The sequence below is a fragment of the Dermacentor albipictus genome, chromosome 2 (assembly GCF_038994185.2).
Source record: "Dermacentor albipictus isolate Rhodes 1998 colony chromosome 2, USDA_Dalb.pri_finalv2, whole genome shotgun sequence".
NCBI lineage: Eukaryota > Metazoa > Arthropoda > Arachnida > Ixodida > Ixodidae > Dermacentor > Dermacentor albipictus.
In genome coordinates this window covers 117,795,053-117,813,043 of record NC_091822.1, presented here as the reverse complement: position 1 = coordinate 117,813,043, position 17,991 = coordinate 117,795,053, and the positions used below count along the sequence as shown (strand labels likewise).

At 45.6% G+C, this 17,991-nt stretch overlaps 1 protein-coding gene across 4 annotated transcripts in view; it reads left to right on the top strand.

The window, feature by feature from the left end:
* The window catches only part of LOC139056069 (protein ABHD15-like), a 280,561-nt gene extending 275,128 nt beyond the window's left edge, over positions 1 to 5,433 (top strand). For all 4 annotated transcript variants that reach the window (XM_070533900.1, XM_070533903.1, XM_070533901.1 and 1 more), the window contains exon 7: positions 887 to 5,433. In XM_070533900.1, the coding sequence (XP_070390001.1) occupies positions 887 to 1,072 (186 nt within the window). In that variant the 3' untranslated portion in view covers positions 1,073 to 5,433. The remainder of the gene's footprint in view (positions 1 to 886) is intronic.
* Positions 5,434 to 17,991: the final 12,558 nt, after the last annotated feature.

The following is a 17,991-nucleotide window of genomic DNA, read 5'->3' as shown; positions in this document are numbered from 1 at the left end:
GCCGGTGATACTGGCAGTACGGTGCCAATGTGATGTGGTGCCGTTGGTAAGGGCATCGTTCTCGTATTCTTCCCGTACGCCAGCTAGCATTTTGAGACGCTGTCGTTCAGGCGCTGTCCTCTTAGAGGCAGCACCTCCTGTCGCAGGCGCTGCACCGCTCAGGAGGCGGCCGCAGACGCTGCACGGGGTTCCTAACGGGTCCTTCGGGAAGGGGCGCTCGAGGTACCGGTTGGCTCTCGTGTACGGATAAGGCACGGTGGTAAGAGGAGCGCCACCCTTAACACACAGCGCAACACGTCTCAAAGCCTGCCAAACGCATTCTTAGATATAGCAGCCGGGATCGGTTCTTGATAAATTGTTTTTGATTGATTGATTGATTGATTGATTGATCGATCGATTGATTGATTGATTGATTGATTGATTGATTGATTGATTGATTGATTGATTGATTGATTGATTGATTGATCAGCCACCAATATTACGTAAAGTAATGGGCACTAAGTAAACGAGAAGGCTGTCGCTGCTGTCAGAAAATTAATGGATCGATGAGAAAATATTCACTTAGGGAATGCTGGCGCTGTTCACGCCTGAAAGTGTTACGGAAATTAAGTAATTGGATATGGCATTTCCCCTGTGCAGTGCATATTATTAAAAACATGATAATGACTGTGAGCTATTTTCTTTTCTTATTTGGCCAGCAATTTGAACAACTTTATTCAAACCGCGCAGTCCCTGCGCTTCCGCATTACAGCGCTTCCGCATTACCGCGCTTCCGAGTCGCGCGTCATATCTGAACCTCAGCTCGCGGACATAAAGCACATGCCGGCAGAATAACATGCCTTCTTCGCATGAGCAGCATTTGTGTGTTTCACCGCGCTCTCTGCAGACCGACCCTCAGCTGCTGCTGCTGCTCACCGAGCACGGAGGTCACGGCGGTTTCGTGGCGGGCCTTGGCTGTTCCTCGCCCACGGCGCCCCGGTCGTGGGCGGACGGCGTAGCGCTGGACTTCATCGCGGCCACCTTGGACTTCACAAGCCGCGACGGGCGGCTACGCAAGTGCGCCACGCGATGAACCCTGTCTGCAGTCCGCGCGCATCCGATCGAACTTGTGGCCGGGACGTTTCGCTTCACCGCATGGCCGCGACACCGACGACTACTGCAGCGGAAGCGTTTCTGGACTCTGGCGCGAATTCCAGGGAACTCCGTTTGAGAATCTCAAGGATCTCGATGACAGCCCCCCTGTGGAAGCTCGGGGTGAAGACTGTGGAGATTCATGGGGGTTGTCCTCACAAACTTTTGCACGACGCTAAAGAATTCCCAAGTCCCATGAGCTGCACCAATTTCGTGAGGCCGCTGTGAAGGCCCACAAATCGTTGGCGCCACTAAACGAGACGCCCCAATGTATTGTACAATATTTTCTTTTTTGCAGCTGACGCTGTCAGGAAGTGCATTTCGAGCTATGGTACAGCGACAAGCGAAGCAGTTAGCACCCATAATAAGGCAGCAGTACAGCTATGAAACTTGCTTGTTGAATTTTACCGTCATTCCCACGTGATCTAAAAGGTTTATGGCATTGTTGTTTCTCTTTGACGTTTCCATGGCTCGTTCATCACAATCTCGACGATTCATGCAGCTTTCAGCATTTTGATGGGACGCGCTTTCTTGTCACGCAACATAAGAACTGCTATTTTATTCCACTACACAATGTCTTGCTGTCAAAAAACCTACTTGTCTCGTCAATTGGAGCTCATGTTTCTGAATACCACAAAAGAATGTTACAGATGAAAAGAAAATATAAGACGAAAGCTTTACCTGCTTTTTTTGGGCTGTGAGCTTCAATGACTTACATTCTTGTGCTGAACGGAATGAAGCATGTGGATAAGGATTCCTTCAAATATAGACACCTGGTTCATCAGTAACGTGACAGTAAATAGATTTCGACGTGCTCGAATGAAATCGGAACTATTTTCTTGATCATACGAGAGTTCTGACAGGACAGAATCTTGGATGGTGCTTTTGTGTAGGCGCGCAGTAGTATTTTCCTTTTCGACGACGAAATTTGACGCTTTGTTAAAAATGTCATCAATGAAATCGTTGCTCACTTCATCCTAGGGAGGTTGGAACTTTCTAGGTCTGCTGTTTCAACTGCGTGTGAATTCCATTCCATTGTCGTTAGCGGAAAGAAATAGTACTTAAGCAGAGTGCTTTTAACGGCTGAAATGAAAATATTAAAAAGTTCCGTCGCCCTGCAGCAGAATAACGTATTAACGTGTTAACATACTTAGGTGCACATACCTAGAAATGCCACGGAAAGCTTAATCGTGCAAATTGATTCCTCTCTGAGTTGGGCTTTAAACCAGCTTTTGCCACCAATCCCAAAACCGTTACCCTGCCCATATCGATCAAAAATAAATCTCGCAGCTTTATTTTGAAGTATTTCTAACTTATCAATATTAACATGAGTAAAGGGGTCCTAAACAATATTAGCGTACTAAATAATGGGTAAGATAAGATCCTTGTGCGCTGTAAACCTTGTTTCTCATGAAGGATTTCTAAGGAAACGTTTTCAGTAATGTACTTTAGACATTGCTAGGTTAGTGATTTGAGCTATGGTGATCGTTCCAGTGCAGGTTATTGCAAATATGAACGCCAATACATCTTCAATGCTCGACGCGAGATTATACATTCCCATCCATTGTGTAGTCAAAAAGGTTGACTCGCGCTCTATTTGTTACGGACTTCACAGCACTTTTCCTAAAGTTTACCGGCATTTGCCATGCGTTTCATCACTGAAATAGTTCATAAAGTTCTCTGTTTAGTTAAGCTGATTGTCAATTCAGTAAGAACATAATATAATACACAGTCGTCCGCATCAAGTCTCATTTTAACATTACGTCTCTGAACAATGTCATTTATGTATAGTAGGAACAACGGCCTCAACACGACCACCTTCGAGTACGCCTGAGAGAACTGAAAGCAGGTTTGAAAAGGTTTGATTAAAGATGCCATATTGATTACTATATTTTAGGTACGACTGGATCGAATTGCAAATAGACATACGTTTTTTTTAAAAGCACCAGATAGCTTAAGTAGTTTGGGGTACAGAAGCTTATCTAACTGTTCGTCGAAACCGTTTCCCCATATCTTTGTAAAAAAAAAAGAAAAACACTCGAACGACGCTATCGTGAGAGCAGGAAACGAGAAACGACAACAATCAAGCGAAAGGATGTGGTCCGACAGAGCCAATGCTTCCATCAAACGTTGCCAGGCGATGGAGCATAGACTTTTTTTCAACCTTGATTGCGTCTGACTGACAAAAACTCGTACGCGTGATGTGTACATTCCATGAACGCTACTGGTATGCAATGCTTTGTTTGCATTTCAAGCTGGCTCGTAGCAGCCGTACAAGATTCAACTGAAAACCCTTCCGTGAACCGAAAATACCTCCAATGAACGTGCGAAATATTCGCACGTTCATTGTGTCACAGTGCAAAAGTTGTGGAATATTGTTGAAGCCAAGCCTGCACAATTTTCCGTGCGTTAAGTTGTGGGCGCTAAAGCGGCAGACTGGCAAGAATGCGAGCGATGAAATGGTAGTGTTCTAAATGTTGCGCCTCATTCAGTTTTTCTAAATCTCTCTTTTTTTCAGGCTTAGTTCTGTTAGCCTGTTCATAAGGAGTTCAGATCATGCTGAATGCGGCTGAAGATGAATGCTGTTCCGGCATGATTACGGAATTCAGCCGAAAGAATGTTGGAAGAAGCCTGTGACACTTTAGTGTTAGCCATTCGCAAGATCGCCATATCGCACGCGAAAACGCTGCTGCACACATTGGCAATCGAGACAACACGCGGGCACGGACGGTCATCTAGCGCGCGCCTGATTCCTTAGCACGACTAAACTGACCAGCGTTAACTTGACTGACGTTAAGCGCAGCCTCGTGCTCGACGAAACAAATCTGCATTTCTTTGGAACGCCCAACGAACGTGACGTGCGACACTAAAGAGACGCGTAAGACGGCCTCTTCTCGAGACGCGCGTTTTTCCTTGACCCCTCCATCATCTCTACACCCGCCATGTTGTAACTTCCGCCACGCCCCCCTATGTAGGGGCTGGAAAGTAGGAGTTGGTTTTCTCTGTCGGTTAATGCTATCAGGCGTCTGGGGGCCGTGATGTTTCGCTGACCACACGATCGACCCGCGTTACACACCACATTAAAACTCTGTCTGTGACCCGTTATCGCGCACTGTTATCGGGATGGGCCCACCAAGTCACCAATTTTAATTAGACTTTCTCCAGAATCGGCCATCTTCACTGAGCCTGACAACCGTTCACATAAATTGGAGAGAAGAGCCAAGGACAGCTGCATATGAAATGCCCCCGAAACAGTACAAACTAGCACCATCGTTTACCTACTCGAAGGATCATTCCATGCGCATGAAAACACGCGTTCTACACAGTACTACGGTTAATACGCATAAAGTGGCTCTAAGACCCTTAGCTGCGCTGCACGCGAGCTCTGAACTGAAGTTTAAATTGTCTAGACTCTGTTGCAACTCGATCATTTTTACGCACGCTCTTTATAGCAGCTACATTCTCGTTATGTCTTGAAGGAAGCGGAGCTTTATTGAATTTTACGTTCAGGTGAGAAATGCAAGATCTGCAATCAGTTTAGCGATTTTGAGACCCGTTCGAGCCTTCAATCTCTTTGAGTGCATTCCAAGTATGGTTGTCCAAGTCTGTCAACTTAGTCTTGAAAGTGGTCAGAAACGGAACAAGATCAAAGTTGCAGGCCGACAAGACGAATAGCCTGCGTGGTTTCTAAACCATTTATTGAATGATAGAAGGACGTAGTTCAGCGCGTGATGGAAGCTGCTATCGATAACAGGATAATGTGACTCAACTATTCCCACGATAATGTTATATCGCACTGCCGTGAAACGACACCTATGCTGTGAACTGCTGCCGGGAGCAGCAATTGTTTCTCTTCAGGGATGCGTGACCCTAACTGCAGCTGTGTTCAAGCAAACATCTTTCAGAAGGCGGTAAATGTTGTGGGTGACGATGCGAGGGCTCATATACTATCATCGAAATATATCTCGGGTGTGGAAGGAAAGAAATAGGAATGCGGTACTAACGCCTACACGAAGTGATGAGTGTTATTGATACATTGTACCTTGTTGTTGTTGTTGTTTTTACGGACTACTTCGCTTAGAATTTGGAGCCAGATGTTGCCGGAAAAAATAGAGAAAACCTCTCACTGCACAATTTTATTTATTGGCTTCTTTCGGACTGTTGAAGTACATTAACATGCCGTGTGGTTGTGTGTACAGTTGTTTTGCCATTGTTGTCGTCGACTGCCAAGCGTGATATATATATTTAAATGGCCGTTTGAAAGCGTTGTTTCTTGTCGTAATAAATGTTTCAGAAATCGCACTGTCAATGAGTGTTTTTGTGTCATCTGCTGAAAGTCGTGACATTTGTTTCTTTGACGTCCACTCTTCGTGCATAAGCAGAGACAGAAAAAGGAACGTCACCTCTAGTATGAATAAAGCTATCTAGAAAAATAAGTAACATGCCTACGCAATTCTTTCGCCGTTGAGCCCGTTTATTGCAACAGCAGCGGGCTGTCCCAGCGGGCACCACCATTGTTGTTTTTGTTGTTGGGGGCACAAAATGTACCCACGAGGGGGTGGAATGGCGACCTCAGAACGAGGGGGTACCCGCACACAAGGAAGAAAAAAAACAAGACAAAAAATTACCGACGATTACGTCACTTCCTAATGCGAAATTTGAGCGCAGCAAATAAGCTGTTTCACCTTTTCGATAGATTGAGGCAAAGAAATCGAGCAACACATGTATGCGCTATCACAGAATTTTTTTTTTCACACGTATTCCTTTAACAAAGACTGCACTAACAGTTCTTGACAGTCATGAAGGAAGCTTTGTGGTCGGAGAAATAGACTGATATATGTTCGACTTGGTACACCAATGCTTGATTCTCAAAGACGAGATCTATACAAGTGCCTCGCGAGGTTGTCACAGCCGTGGGACGCGTTACGAGCGAGAGGAACGGGATGTTCTCCCGCATAAGTGTTAGGAAATTGCTGTTTGTCTTTATGTCAACATTAAAGTCCCCCACTACTAACATCGGTGTGGATCGATGGACGGTTAATGCGAGTTGCAGGAAGTGCACGACGTCTTTCGTGAGTGCGGTAGCGGACTCACGAAAGCGGTATCAGTCGGTCGCTGCTAGCGCTGGGGGGATGAAAGGGGGGCGGAGCTGGTTACGAGGCCGACGACAACGCCGACGCGAAACCCAGGAACGGACGCCAAAGAGCCATTTGTGTAGCCAGCCCTCCTCCACAGTCTCTCCTCCTCCCTTCCATCATCCTCCCTCGCCCGGACAGCGCGCATGCGCGGCGGCGGAGCAGACTCGTCGGCGAGCTGGTTACGAGGGCGACGACGACGCGAAACCCAGGAACGGACGCCAAAGAGCCATTTGTGTAGCCAGCCCTCCTCCACAGTCTCTCCTCCTCCCTTCCATCATCCTCCCTCGCCCGGAGAGCCGACAGCGCGCATGCGCGGCGGCGGAGCAGCAGATTCGTCGGCGAGCTGGTTACGAGGCCGACGACAACGCCGACAACGCCGACGACAACGCCGACGACGACGCGAAACCCAGGAACGGACGCCAAAGAGCTGCGCTCTAAAACATGCACACAAACAAACAAACAAACAAACAAACGGAAAACATTAGGATGCACTATCAGCGTAGATTGTGATTTGTAGTACGCAAAAAGAGTGCACCATGATTGGCACCAAAAGCAGCGCACCCAATGCGGTAACTCAGCGGCTATGGCGTCCTGCTGCTGAGCACAAGGCCGTTGGTTCGCCTCCCTTTCCCAGTGACTGCATTTTGAGGATTGGGGGATGCAAAAATCGGCCCGTAATTAGATTTAAGTGCACGCTAACGAGTCCAAGGTTGCCGGTATTAACCCGAAGCCTGCGACTATACAGGTTATTTATTTTTATTTACTCAGAAAGGCCTTCTAGCGACCGTCCGTCACTTCGCTTTCTCGCCGTGGGGGTCATTGACCCCTGTTCCTTTTTGGAACCGAAGCAGCTGCCCGACTGGGGCGGCGCAGCAGCCACTCGGCAGATCTTCTTTTACTTTTGAACAAAGCCAGTCGACTCTGCTCTCAAGCTGGCAAAACGTGCATTCCTTGCCTCCGCCAAACCGAGCGAGCTCCCAACAACCTCACAGGCCTACGAAGACGCATAGGGTGAGGGGGGGGGGGGGCATGTGGTACAATTTATCACAAAATACAATCGGTAAAAAGGCATCGATGCATACAAGGATTCACGTATTGGCTGAAAACGAATAAATTTTGCATATTACAGAAACCAGAAAGATGTAAAAAAAGAGAAAAAGAAATGAAGAGATAAGCCTTCCATATAAACAGCAAGAACAGTAATAACAGCAAGAAGCATTGCATAAAAGCAGTAAGTTACTTTGCGTTGGGACGTTACATATTGCGTAATGTTAACAAAGACATGATACAACGCATGACAATACATTGGAAACGTAAACGTTAAGGGATCGATAAGTACCCGTGTACTAATTCAATCCCACGCGCAATGTTGGTAAATATTTTTGGCCAAATTACTGCAAAAGGCATCATGATTTCACAGCGAAGCAATGCTATCCATAAAGCTGCTCCAAAGACGGATAGCGCGAGGGAGCGGTGAAAAGTTGAATGCTTACGTCGCGCCATATACGCGGGCATAGCTGAAACTATGTGCAATCCGCGCGTTCTGAAGACGTGGTGTTTCAAGCATGGTAGGGATAATCCGTCAGAGTGAAATAATTTATGGAATAATGACAGCAATGCAATATCACGGCGAGTACACTCAACGACTGAAACAACAGTTTGGCTTTGATCTGCGTTCCACTACACTGGACACTGTAATTATGAGTAATGAAACGACTTGCCCTATTCTGAATGATTTCCAACGCTTCAGTTAGGCATTTCTGATGTGGGGATCAAATGGGAGAGGCGTGTTCAAGCTGGGCTTGCATGAACATTAAATGAGCCAGTTTACGCAAGGCAGATGGAACACTGCGCAAGTTCCGGCACAAAAACCCTAATGACTTGGAAGCATTGGCAGAGGGACATGAATTGTGCTCAGACCATAATAGGTTAGGTGTAAGATGCGCACCCAGGTACTTATATTGGGCAGTTGGGGATATAAATACTATAGTTACTGTGGTAGGTAAACTGCGAATAAACAGATTTACAGGTGAAAGACAGTGTTTTACACTTTGACACATTTAGTGTCATGAGCCCTGTATTATAACACTGGTTCACAATCTCCAGGTCTCATTGGAGCGCTATATAATCATCACTGTTGGTTACTGGATGGTAGATTGTGCAATCATCGGCGACTATTCATATGCCAGATGATATGTTGTTACGCAAATCACTTATATAGATTCAAAACAAGACAAAGAAATACGTACACAGACCAAGTAAAACTTATGAAACGGAAGCCTTGTTCACGATGGGGCTAGAAAGGTTGAAGTGCCTGTTTAAATAGGTTTTAGCACGTGCCGCAAGCACCGCGCATAAGACGGGGAGAGGGTTCCTTTGTTTCGATTGAGCGCGTATTCTGCAGATTGTATCTCGAGAGAATCCATATACAGACGTGACTTCCAGTTTCTTTCCTGGCCCATTTGGCTCTTCCAAAGCAATTGAAGCCACTCTTCTCTTATCCACATCGTTTTGGTGTTGGCGCAGCCGCTGTTTAAAACTGTCCGTCCAGGAGAGGACGACCAGGACGTAAGTGTCCTGATCGTCAAGCAGGTCCAGCATTTTTCTTTCGTCTCCAGCATTTCCTGGATACGGCCGGGTACAAAAGAAAAATGCTGGGTCTGCTTGGCGACCAGGACACTTACGTCCGGCTCACCGGGGACCCTACCTTGAAGGTAAAGAAGGAACTACGGAAACTCCTAGCGGATGTGTTCCACTTTGTTTCTCCTCAGCACAAGTCTCTCTACTGCTCGCTTCTTTGCAATAATGGTGCGCCCCCGGCGCTTTGCGGCTTACTGAATATTCACAAACCGGATGTCCCTTTGAGGCCCATAACGGACTTTTCTCTTAAATTAAGGGGTTTTAAGTGCCAAAACTACTTTCTGATTATGAGGCACACCGTAGTGGAGGACTCCGGAAATTTAGACCACCTGGGGTTCTTTAACGTGACCTAAATCTAAGTACACGGGTGTTTTCGCATTTCGCCCCCGTCGAAATGCGGCCGCCGCGGTCGGGATTCGATCCCGTGACCTCGTGCTCAGCAGCCTAACACCATAGCCACTGAGCAACCATGGCTGGTGTATAGCGGACCTTGCCCCCTGGGCAACACCTACTTCTGTTTCGATAAGGCCATCTACAAGCAAGTCCACGACACACCAATGGGTGCCTCTGTCTCGATGAAAGCTGCGAATCGGACAAAGGAATGGCTGGAAAGTCACACGTTCGCTTCTTTCAGCCCAACACTAAGACTTTTTCTCCGCTATGTTGGCGATTGTTTTTGCGTAATCCAGCGCTGTGCTTTGGAAGCTTTCACCACGCATCTAAACAAGCAGATTTCATTCAGTTCACGGTTGAGATGGAGACAGACCAGAAACTGTCGTTCTTGGGTGTATTGGTGAAAAGAAACAATGGTGCGCTCCCTTTCAACGTTTTCAGAAAGAGTACACACCCTTGCCGGTACCTGAATGTATTGTCTATGCACCCTGACGCTCCCAAGAGGTCAGTAGTTGGGGTTGGGCCGTGCGAGCCGCATTTGCACGAAACCTGAAGACTTAAATTCAAGACGTGTCGACAATACGAAAAGATCTTTCGACGTGCGGTTATCCACCTGCGTTCATGAATGCTGTAGAGCACCGTTTGTTCAACCCTTTTCAAGCTGGCAGTGCCCGTCGGAAAAACGCGCTTCCATTCCTTACGTGCCCGTGATAAGCGAGACCTTATCACGCATGCTGCGTAAGTATGACGTTGAGGTGGCTCACGTTCCTGTGCGCAGACTGAGGCACGCACTCGTTAGTGGGAAGGACAAGCTACCGGAGGAGGCCTTTCCTGGCGTCGTTTACGAGATCCTCTGTGCGGATTGCGATTGCGTCTACATTGGGGAGATGGGCAACTTTAAACAGCGGCTGTGCCAACATCAAAATGATGTGGATAAGAGAAGAGTGGCTTCAAATGCTTTGGCAGAGCACGCAGCAACGGCTACGCACAGTATTGAAAGGATGAAATCTAGTCTAATCGGTCTGGAAAGAAACTGGAAGTCAGTTCTGTGCCTGGAGCATCTCGAGATACAATCTGCAGCACACGCGCTCAATCGAAACGGAGGAACCCTCTCTCCGTCTTAAGCGCGGTGCTTGTGGTGCTTGCGGCACATGCTCAAACATACTTAAACAGGCACTTTAACCTTTTTAGCCCCATTGTGAACAAGGTTTCCGTATGGATGCCGAAACATACTTAAACAGGCACTTTAACCTTTTTAGCCCCATTGTGAACAAGGTTTCCGTATGGATGCCGAAACGTCTTGTTTTTTAATAAGTTTGGCTTGGTCAGTGTACGTCTTTCTTTGTCATGTCTCATCCCCACCAGACGGGTTTCCGTCGAACTCTCGATTAGAGACTCAAAACAAAGGCCCAAGGACGCTTCCTTGTGGCACACCAGAAAAAACGTTAGATTTGGGGGAATCGGAAGTCATTAAAAAATGTAAATTGCTCTCGATTAGACAGAAAGTTACGTAACCATGACGATGTAGAGGAGTCTAATTTTAACGCGGAAAGTTTTGACATCAGGCGGTGGTGTGCAACACGATAAAACGCTTTGGAAAAGTTAAAGAATAAGCAGTCGGTCTGTATGTAGTAATTCATATTATGGTGAATATCTGTTGTAAAATCTAGTAACAGTGTCTCGCACGAAAAGCCTTTTCTGAAACCGTGTTGACTGCGGAAAAAGAAACTGTTAGATTCGAGATGATTATAAGTAAGCGAAGCAATGACATGTTCGAGCATATTGCAGCAAATGCAGGTAAGCGAGATGTGCCTGTAATTTTCACACGAGTTTTTTTCTTCCATTTTTGTAGATTGGTAGAACTTTTGCTATCTTCCCGCCGGAGGGAAGCATTCCAGACATTAAAGGGAAGCTGAAGAGTCTGTCGAATTCAATAAGACGCTCATATATGGATGCGGGAACCTTATAAACCATGTAGGTAAAATTTGGGTTTTTTTTTTCAATTAGGAGCGATGTAATCATCGGTTGAAATTGCGCTTTAGCTCCGCCCCCCTTTGAGTGAGCGAGCGGAGCGGACACCGGAAACCACGGTGTTGTGACGTCAACTCTGCTTCGTTCCTTCGCAGCGTCCGCGACTGTGCCTCACCGCGCTTGTTTCTGCGTGCGTGCCATTGTAATCTGCTTCGATCGACCCTGCATTCCTTTGTTGTTGCGTCTGCGTGTATGTAGAGTGGTAGTCAACGTGCGTGGTAGTCAACGTGAGTGGTAATCAACCTGAGTGGTAGTCAACGTGAGTGGTAGTCAACAGATGAAGGTCACTACACGTACTGCATGAACCGGGAAGCTTTTCACGCATTTAAACCGTCTTTGTAGATTGCCGACAGCTTTGGACATCGCACAAATGCCGACGATCGCATCCCCGCCTACGTTCCACGAGGAAGCATGCAGGAACACAACACTACAGTGGTTTGACCGGAAACTAGCTCACTATATCGGCGAAAGATCGGCGAGATCACAAGATCGCTTTGCAAAAAACACACTCACCAAAAAGAATTTCCAACACGAGGAGATATCAAGACTTTGCTTTCGTTCGCGTCGAAAGCACTGCTCGCACCAGCATCGTTTGCTTCTTCGAGAGGCTGGCTCTTCGCAATCGGCTCGTACATGTAGGGAGTAACGCTGAACTCCTCAGAAAAACGCAGTCTCTCTAAATTTTCCATTGCCGTCTCAGAAAAACAGCACCAAACTACCTGGCACCGCGCTTCATGTGTAGAGGCAGCGGTCGGCAGCGGCAGAGTTGACGTCACGAGGCGCACCGACCAATCACAGGCGGAAACGAGACGCGCGAGCTGGGCGTGTCCGCTGCTGCACTTTTCGTCAAAATAAAATATATTTGCGCTTTCTTTCGCTCAATTTCGATACGATATTCGAATTCGGAGGGTTGAAAACCATTATGTACAGATGTTCACTCATTTGTTCTGGAAAACCTTTCAGCTTCCCTTTAAGGACTGCCTGAATATATGAAACAGGATGGCGCTCAGAAGTGGTATTTTTTAGTATCTTGGAATCTATTCTATCAATGCTACAAGTAGACGGAACTCTAAGGTTGCTTGTCAGCAAAGCAATGCCCTCAACGGTGATGTGTATCGGTGCCATGTAATTGTAGTCGAAATCAAGTACAACGGGAACATTTGAGCTATCCTTACTTCCGAACACGGACGTGAAAAAGGAATTGAAAACTGTTGAACACTCACTCTCAGAAAGACTGATTGTGTTATCATCGTTTAACAGAATGCGATAACTCTCTTGACTAGGGTTTATTGTTTTCCAAAACTTTGTTGGATTGTTCTTGAGTGATTATGGAAGGTCGTTAAAAAAGTACGTAACCTTTGCAGTGCGTAGGGCAACGCATTGTAATTTACGGTAGGCTTTTTTTATGGGGTTTTACGAGCCAAAACCACTTTCTGATTATGAGGCACGTCGTAGTGGAGGACTACGGAAATTTCGACCACCTGGGGTTCTTTAACGTGCACCTAAATCTAAGTACACGGGTGCTTTCGCATTTCGCCCCCATCGAAATGCGCCCGCCGTGGCCGGGATTCGATCCCGTGACCTCGTGCTCAGCAGCCTAACACCAGAGCCACTGGGCAGCCACGCGGGTGGTAGGCTTTGTATTCAATCCACGATGAAGGCATTCTTGCGCGCCTGGCGCACTGTACAGGTTTTTTATTTTTCGTGCGCTTAAAAGCTTTTGTGAACCAAGGATTCAATATATTATTACTGATTTCAATGCGAGGAATGTATATGTCGGTTAACAAGGTCATCCTTTCTTTGAACAGCAACCAATATTCTTCAGCTGATTGGTCGTAAATTACGGCACCATCTCATGCTCCCAAAACACTTTTAGTTCAGTAACGATGATAAATTACCTTTATTATAATAGCGAATTAGTTTTGGCGACATACTATAAACAGGAGCAGATACATTTAAGGTGAGTTGAAACAAATTATGATCACTAAGACTGTCTAAGTGTTCTATGTGACAAATGTTTTTGAAGCGCAAACAAGAGACACAGCACAAAAGGAAACCTGAAGGTCATGTAAAGTCTAGTATGTTAGAACCACGGGTTGGCTGCGATACAGCTTGGGGGAGGTTGTAGTCAAGGGTCAAATTAATGAATTCTGTCGACATGTTGCTTGGCGATGAAGGTTTGTCCCAGTCAATGAACGGAAAGTTGAAGTCACTAAACAGATAGGTAATGTCAGCGGAAAATAGCTCAAATGCCTTTTCTATGCTAATGCGCAACTGATCTAAAAAATAGCTGTTTGAATCTGGTGGGCGATAACAGCAGCCGATCAGTATCCTGATAGAAAATACCATGCAAGCAATCCAGACAACTTTAATGTCGAAATTAGTATTCACGAGGAACAACGTAAGACCTTTCTTTCTGCATAACAAGACACCACCTCCACTTCTTCAAGTGCGATCACACCTACATGTATTGTAGATACTTGTTAAGCCAATAATTTTATTGCCACACAGTGCGGGATACAGCCAAGTCTCTGTGAAAGGGACAACATCGGAGTCAGCATCGTCGAGATAACTTGAAATGAGATCGCACTTCGACATCAGGCTTCGTGTGTTAGCAAATGACGCTGATAAAGAAAGAACGTTGCCAACTGATTTTACTGTTAGATTAAATCTAGCAAACTTGCCTCGACGCAGCTGTCTGTTTAACTCGCGACAGCGTTCGTGATGCCATCATAGACGTATGTTACAGAGCCGATTCATAGTTTGTCAACCGAAAGCTTAAACGATTTGTTTTCTGTTTTCGCGAATTCAATTAACCTCTTTCTGGCCTGCGGAGTTGCCAGCGAAAAATTTTCCCCGACTGAGAAAACTGTCCCTTTAAGCCTCGGCGCACAAGAAAAAATGCGCTCTTTATGTTTGAAGGAATTTAGCCTGGCGATGACAGGCCTTCGTTTTCCGGCAACAAATCTACCAAGTCGGTGCACACGCTCAAATTATTGACCTGTTAGTGTAACCTCCAACATTTCTGAGCAAAATTTGATTGTGTACTGTCCGGATGCTGCCCAATCCTCCTTGGGATCATGATCTAGGCAGAAAGAAATGAGGTACGAACGTCGTAATCTGTTTTCCGTGTCGTTACATTTGGATGTAAACGCCGTCATTTGCTCTGACACGACGCCGACAGCATCAGTCCTGGTTTCCACGCTGCCCGAGGATGCTATAGAATTTTATAATGTCGCCGCTCTAGCATTTAGTTGTTTAATTTCATCATAAACAGCAGCCTACTTTTCTGCGCTGCTTTTTAACTCTGTTAATGGGGCGGTAAGGTCATTTCAAAGCTTCTGTATGGTGTTCAGGGCCTGGCAAAAGCATCGACTTCGACCTTATTCATGGAACTCGGATTAGATTCCACGTCACCCGAAATCATAAGGATCAAATAAAAGGCAACACATGGTAGACGAAAAGTTTTTCGTCTGTTGCATCAAATCAGTCATGTGACCTAGATACGTGCTACATAAAAGTGCTTTTCCGAGCGTGAAAGCAGCCCGCGAATACACGCTAAGTGCCTCGAGCGGCCAGTCGTGCGGCAATAGGGCGTGTATTTATGGGCTCATTCTTGCTCGAAAAAACACTTTTATGTACCACGTATACTGAGCAACGGTAAGTTGTATCAGGAGTTTTTCATATTGCTCTACAATTTTCTCACTGACGCTTTCCATATAGTTATACTTGAGAAGTTGATTAATTAAGTAAGACTAATTATCTAGTTAGGTGGAATGAAAAAATAATCTGAGTATCTCCAAGCAATGGCAAAGAACATTACCTTGGTTGTATCCAGGTATACGTTGCATTTGCATATTCTTAAATTTGGCTCAAGTTACGAGTGTCACCCTGTATACGGAGTCTCCCATAGCCCACTTGTTGCTTTGGGACGTCAAAATCAATGAATCAAGCAATCAGTCAGTCAATCAATCAATCAATTCTTACAGCGCTACCTTGAGGACGCATGAATGAATTTGATGAGAGCAGATGTGACTGGCACCCAATTGAAACGCACAGATCAGCAAGACATTGAAGGTCTTTTGGTTTAAAACCAGTTGTAGTGACGGCAATTAAGGGAGATATCTGTGTAGGGCAGTGTTGCCAACCACCTTTTCACTAAAATCATACGCGGCATCTGAAAGAAGAATCCTACATTACCTTACATGGCCTTCGCCGTGACCCCTACGTCACACCCTAAGCGCAACACTCTATAGTTAAAATGTATAACGACATAATTTGAAATAACAGAATTATTATTGGAAAATTACGACAGAATCTATTTCACGACGAGTGGCGACATCATTGGGATTAGCATTGAAGTAATGTATCGATACACCGCATTGCAACCACCGAAACGCGTCATGTAAGAAAAGTGTATGCTGCTGGGCTCCCCTCTCGCGCTTTCCTCTGGGCAGGCTGCGCCATCTAGGGACGCTGCAGCGAAGTGCCCGCGTGGCACGTGTCTGAATATGGATTTTGACGAAATTATCCTAATATGAATGTGTTCCAATACTCGCCGTAGACGGCAAAGTAGACGGCTAAGCTGACAGCGGCCATCTTAAATCTAGTTCCAATTCTCACAATGACGTCAAGGTAGACAGCTTCGCCAAGACAGCCTCAAAGTCAGAAACGATGCAGGTTACTTTCCTGTCCAAACAAGATGGCTGCTGAGCAGGACGCTTGAAATGCCGACGGAAGGTTGTCTGGGCACAAGAAAACGTAGACACGCTATCCTACGCCCTTAATGTGAGCTACATCTTGTTTTTCATAGGTTTTCAGGCTCAAAGACCAAAGGCTAAAGTACAGAAAAAATGTGTTTTCTTTTTAAACTTTTTCTTGTCGCCGCGAGGTGGCATCACGTCGCAGAAACGTCTTCCAGACGACTAGGAACGCGTTCCATTATATAGCCTCGAAGCTGCCTGTTTAGCCATCTACGTAAACTGCCGCCGATGCTGGCCGGAATCGGTACACACCCTTTATATGACCTGCGTTTGATTCCGCCAACTTGATACTCGTTGAAAAGCGGCACATATTCAGTGACAACTACATAGTGGCCCAAGTTGAACTCTTTGACGACGTTCATTGAAGAGTGGCACATATACCTAGTGCCAGGTACCCAGTGACCCAAATTCACATCAAAGAAGTCGATTGAAGTGTGGCACCTGCCTAGTTTCACATACCCAGTGAGCCAAGCTGTGGGCGAAAGTGGTTCATTGAAGAGCGGCATATAAGCGGTGGCGCATACCCAGAAACAGAACTTGGCATGAAACGGGTTAAGTGATGAACAGAACATAACCAATGTCACATACCTATTATCTAACTTGTCATGACGATTGGTTTCGACTACGGTTGCCTCAGAACAACAGTCCGATGACCTATAAACTACCCAATGATCGATGCAGTGATATCAAAATGGCTTTGCGTTTTGCTTCTGCAAGCAAGGAAGCTACAATTTTAAAAGCTGGAATATTTTCTTAAGTAATGTTTTGGTAATCGCAGTGTAAGAAGTACATAGTACCAGTTTTAATGCGTTAGCATTCTTAGCACACTTCCCGCACTAAATGGGGACATCTATCTATCTATCTATCTATCTATCTATCTATCTATCTATCTATCTATCTATCTATCTATCTATCTATCTATCTATCTATCTATCTATCTATCTATCTATCTATCTATCTATCTATCTATCTATCTATCTATCTATCTAACTCTCTATCTATGTAGCTATATATATATATATATATATATATATATATATATATATATATATATATATACGATTGCTTTCAAACACGGTTCCATCAGAACAGCCCGATGACCTATAAACTATAAACTGCTTTGCGTTTTGCTGTGTATGTGTGTCTGCGTGTGTGTGCGTGCGTACGTGTGTGCATGCGTGCGTGCGTGTGTGTGTGTGTGTGTGTGTGTGTGTGTGCGTGTGTGCGTGTGTGTGTGTGTGTGTGTGTGTGTGTGTGTGTGTGTGTGTGTGTGTGTGTGTGTGTGTGTGTGTTCGTCTCAACGCACTTTTGTGCCTATCTGCGTCACATCTTCCAAAGTCACAAAATGTGTTTGCCTTTGGGATAAGCGTCAGTCATGGAAAGATCTTATACACGGAGATCATCAACCCTAATTATCTAAATTCTTGAGTAGGTCAACCAAAAACATGTACTGTACACACATATGCTGAACGTCATATATATTGTTCACTAGATTTTGTGCGATTTCTGAGTTTCCCGGGATTTATTTAAGAGGTCAATAAAGACGCCAAAGCAGGGCAAGGCACCGTACAGTTTAATTTTTTTTAATTGTCAGATGGCCCTGCGATCCTAACAAGCAGCGAAAATGCCGAACATGACCTGCTATAGAGTAATTACTCTACGGCTGAAAGCACTAGCTGGCACAAGCATGTGAAGAGGCGGTAGGCAAGAAGACAATGGTGAATTCTTCGAAAGAACTTAATTGCGACGCATGCAGCTACGTCTTCGTCGGCTACAATTTTTCCTGCCGTGGCCTCTGACATTACATGCGCAAACACCACCGCTTTAAAGTCTGTAATACCCGCACAAATTGCCAAGCACAAAAAGATTAATCAGTGCTCAGCGCATCCGCCAAT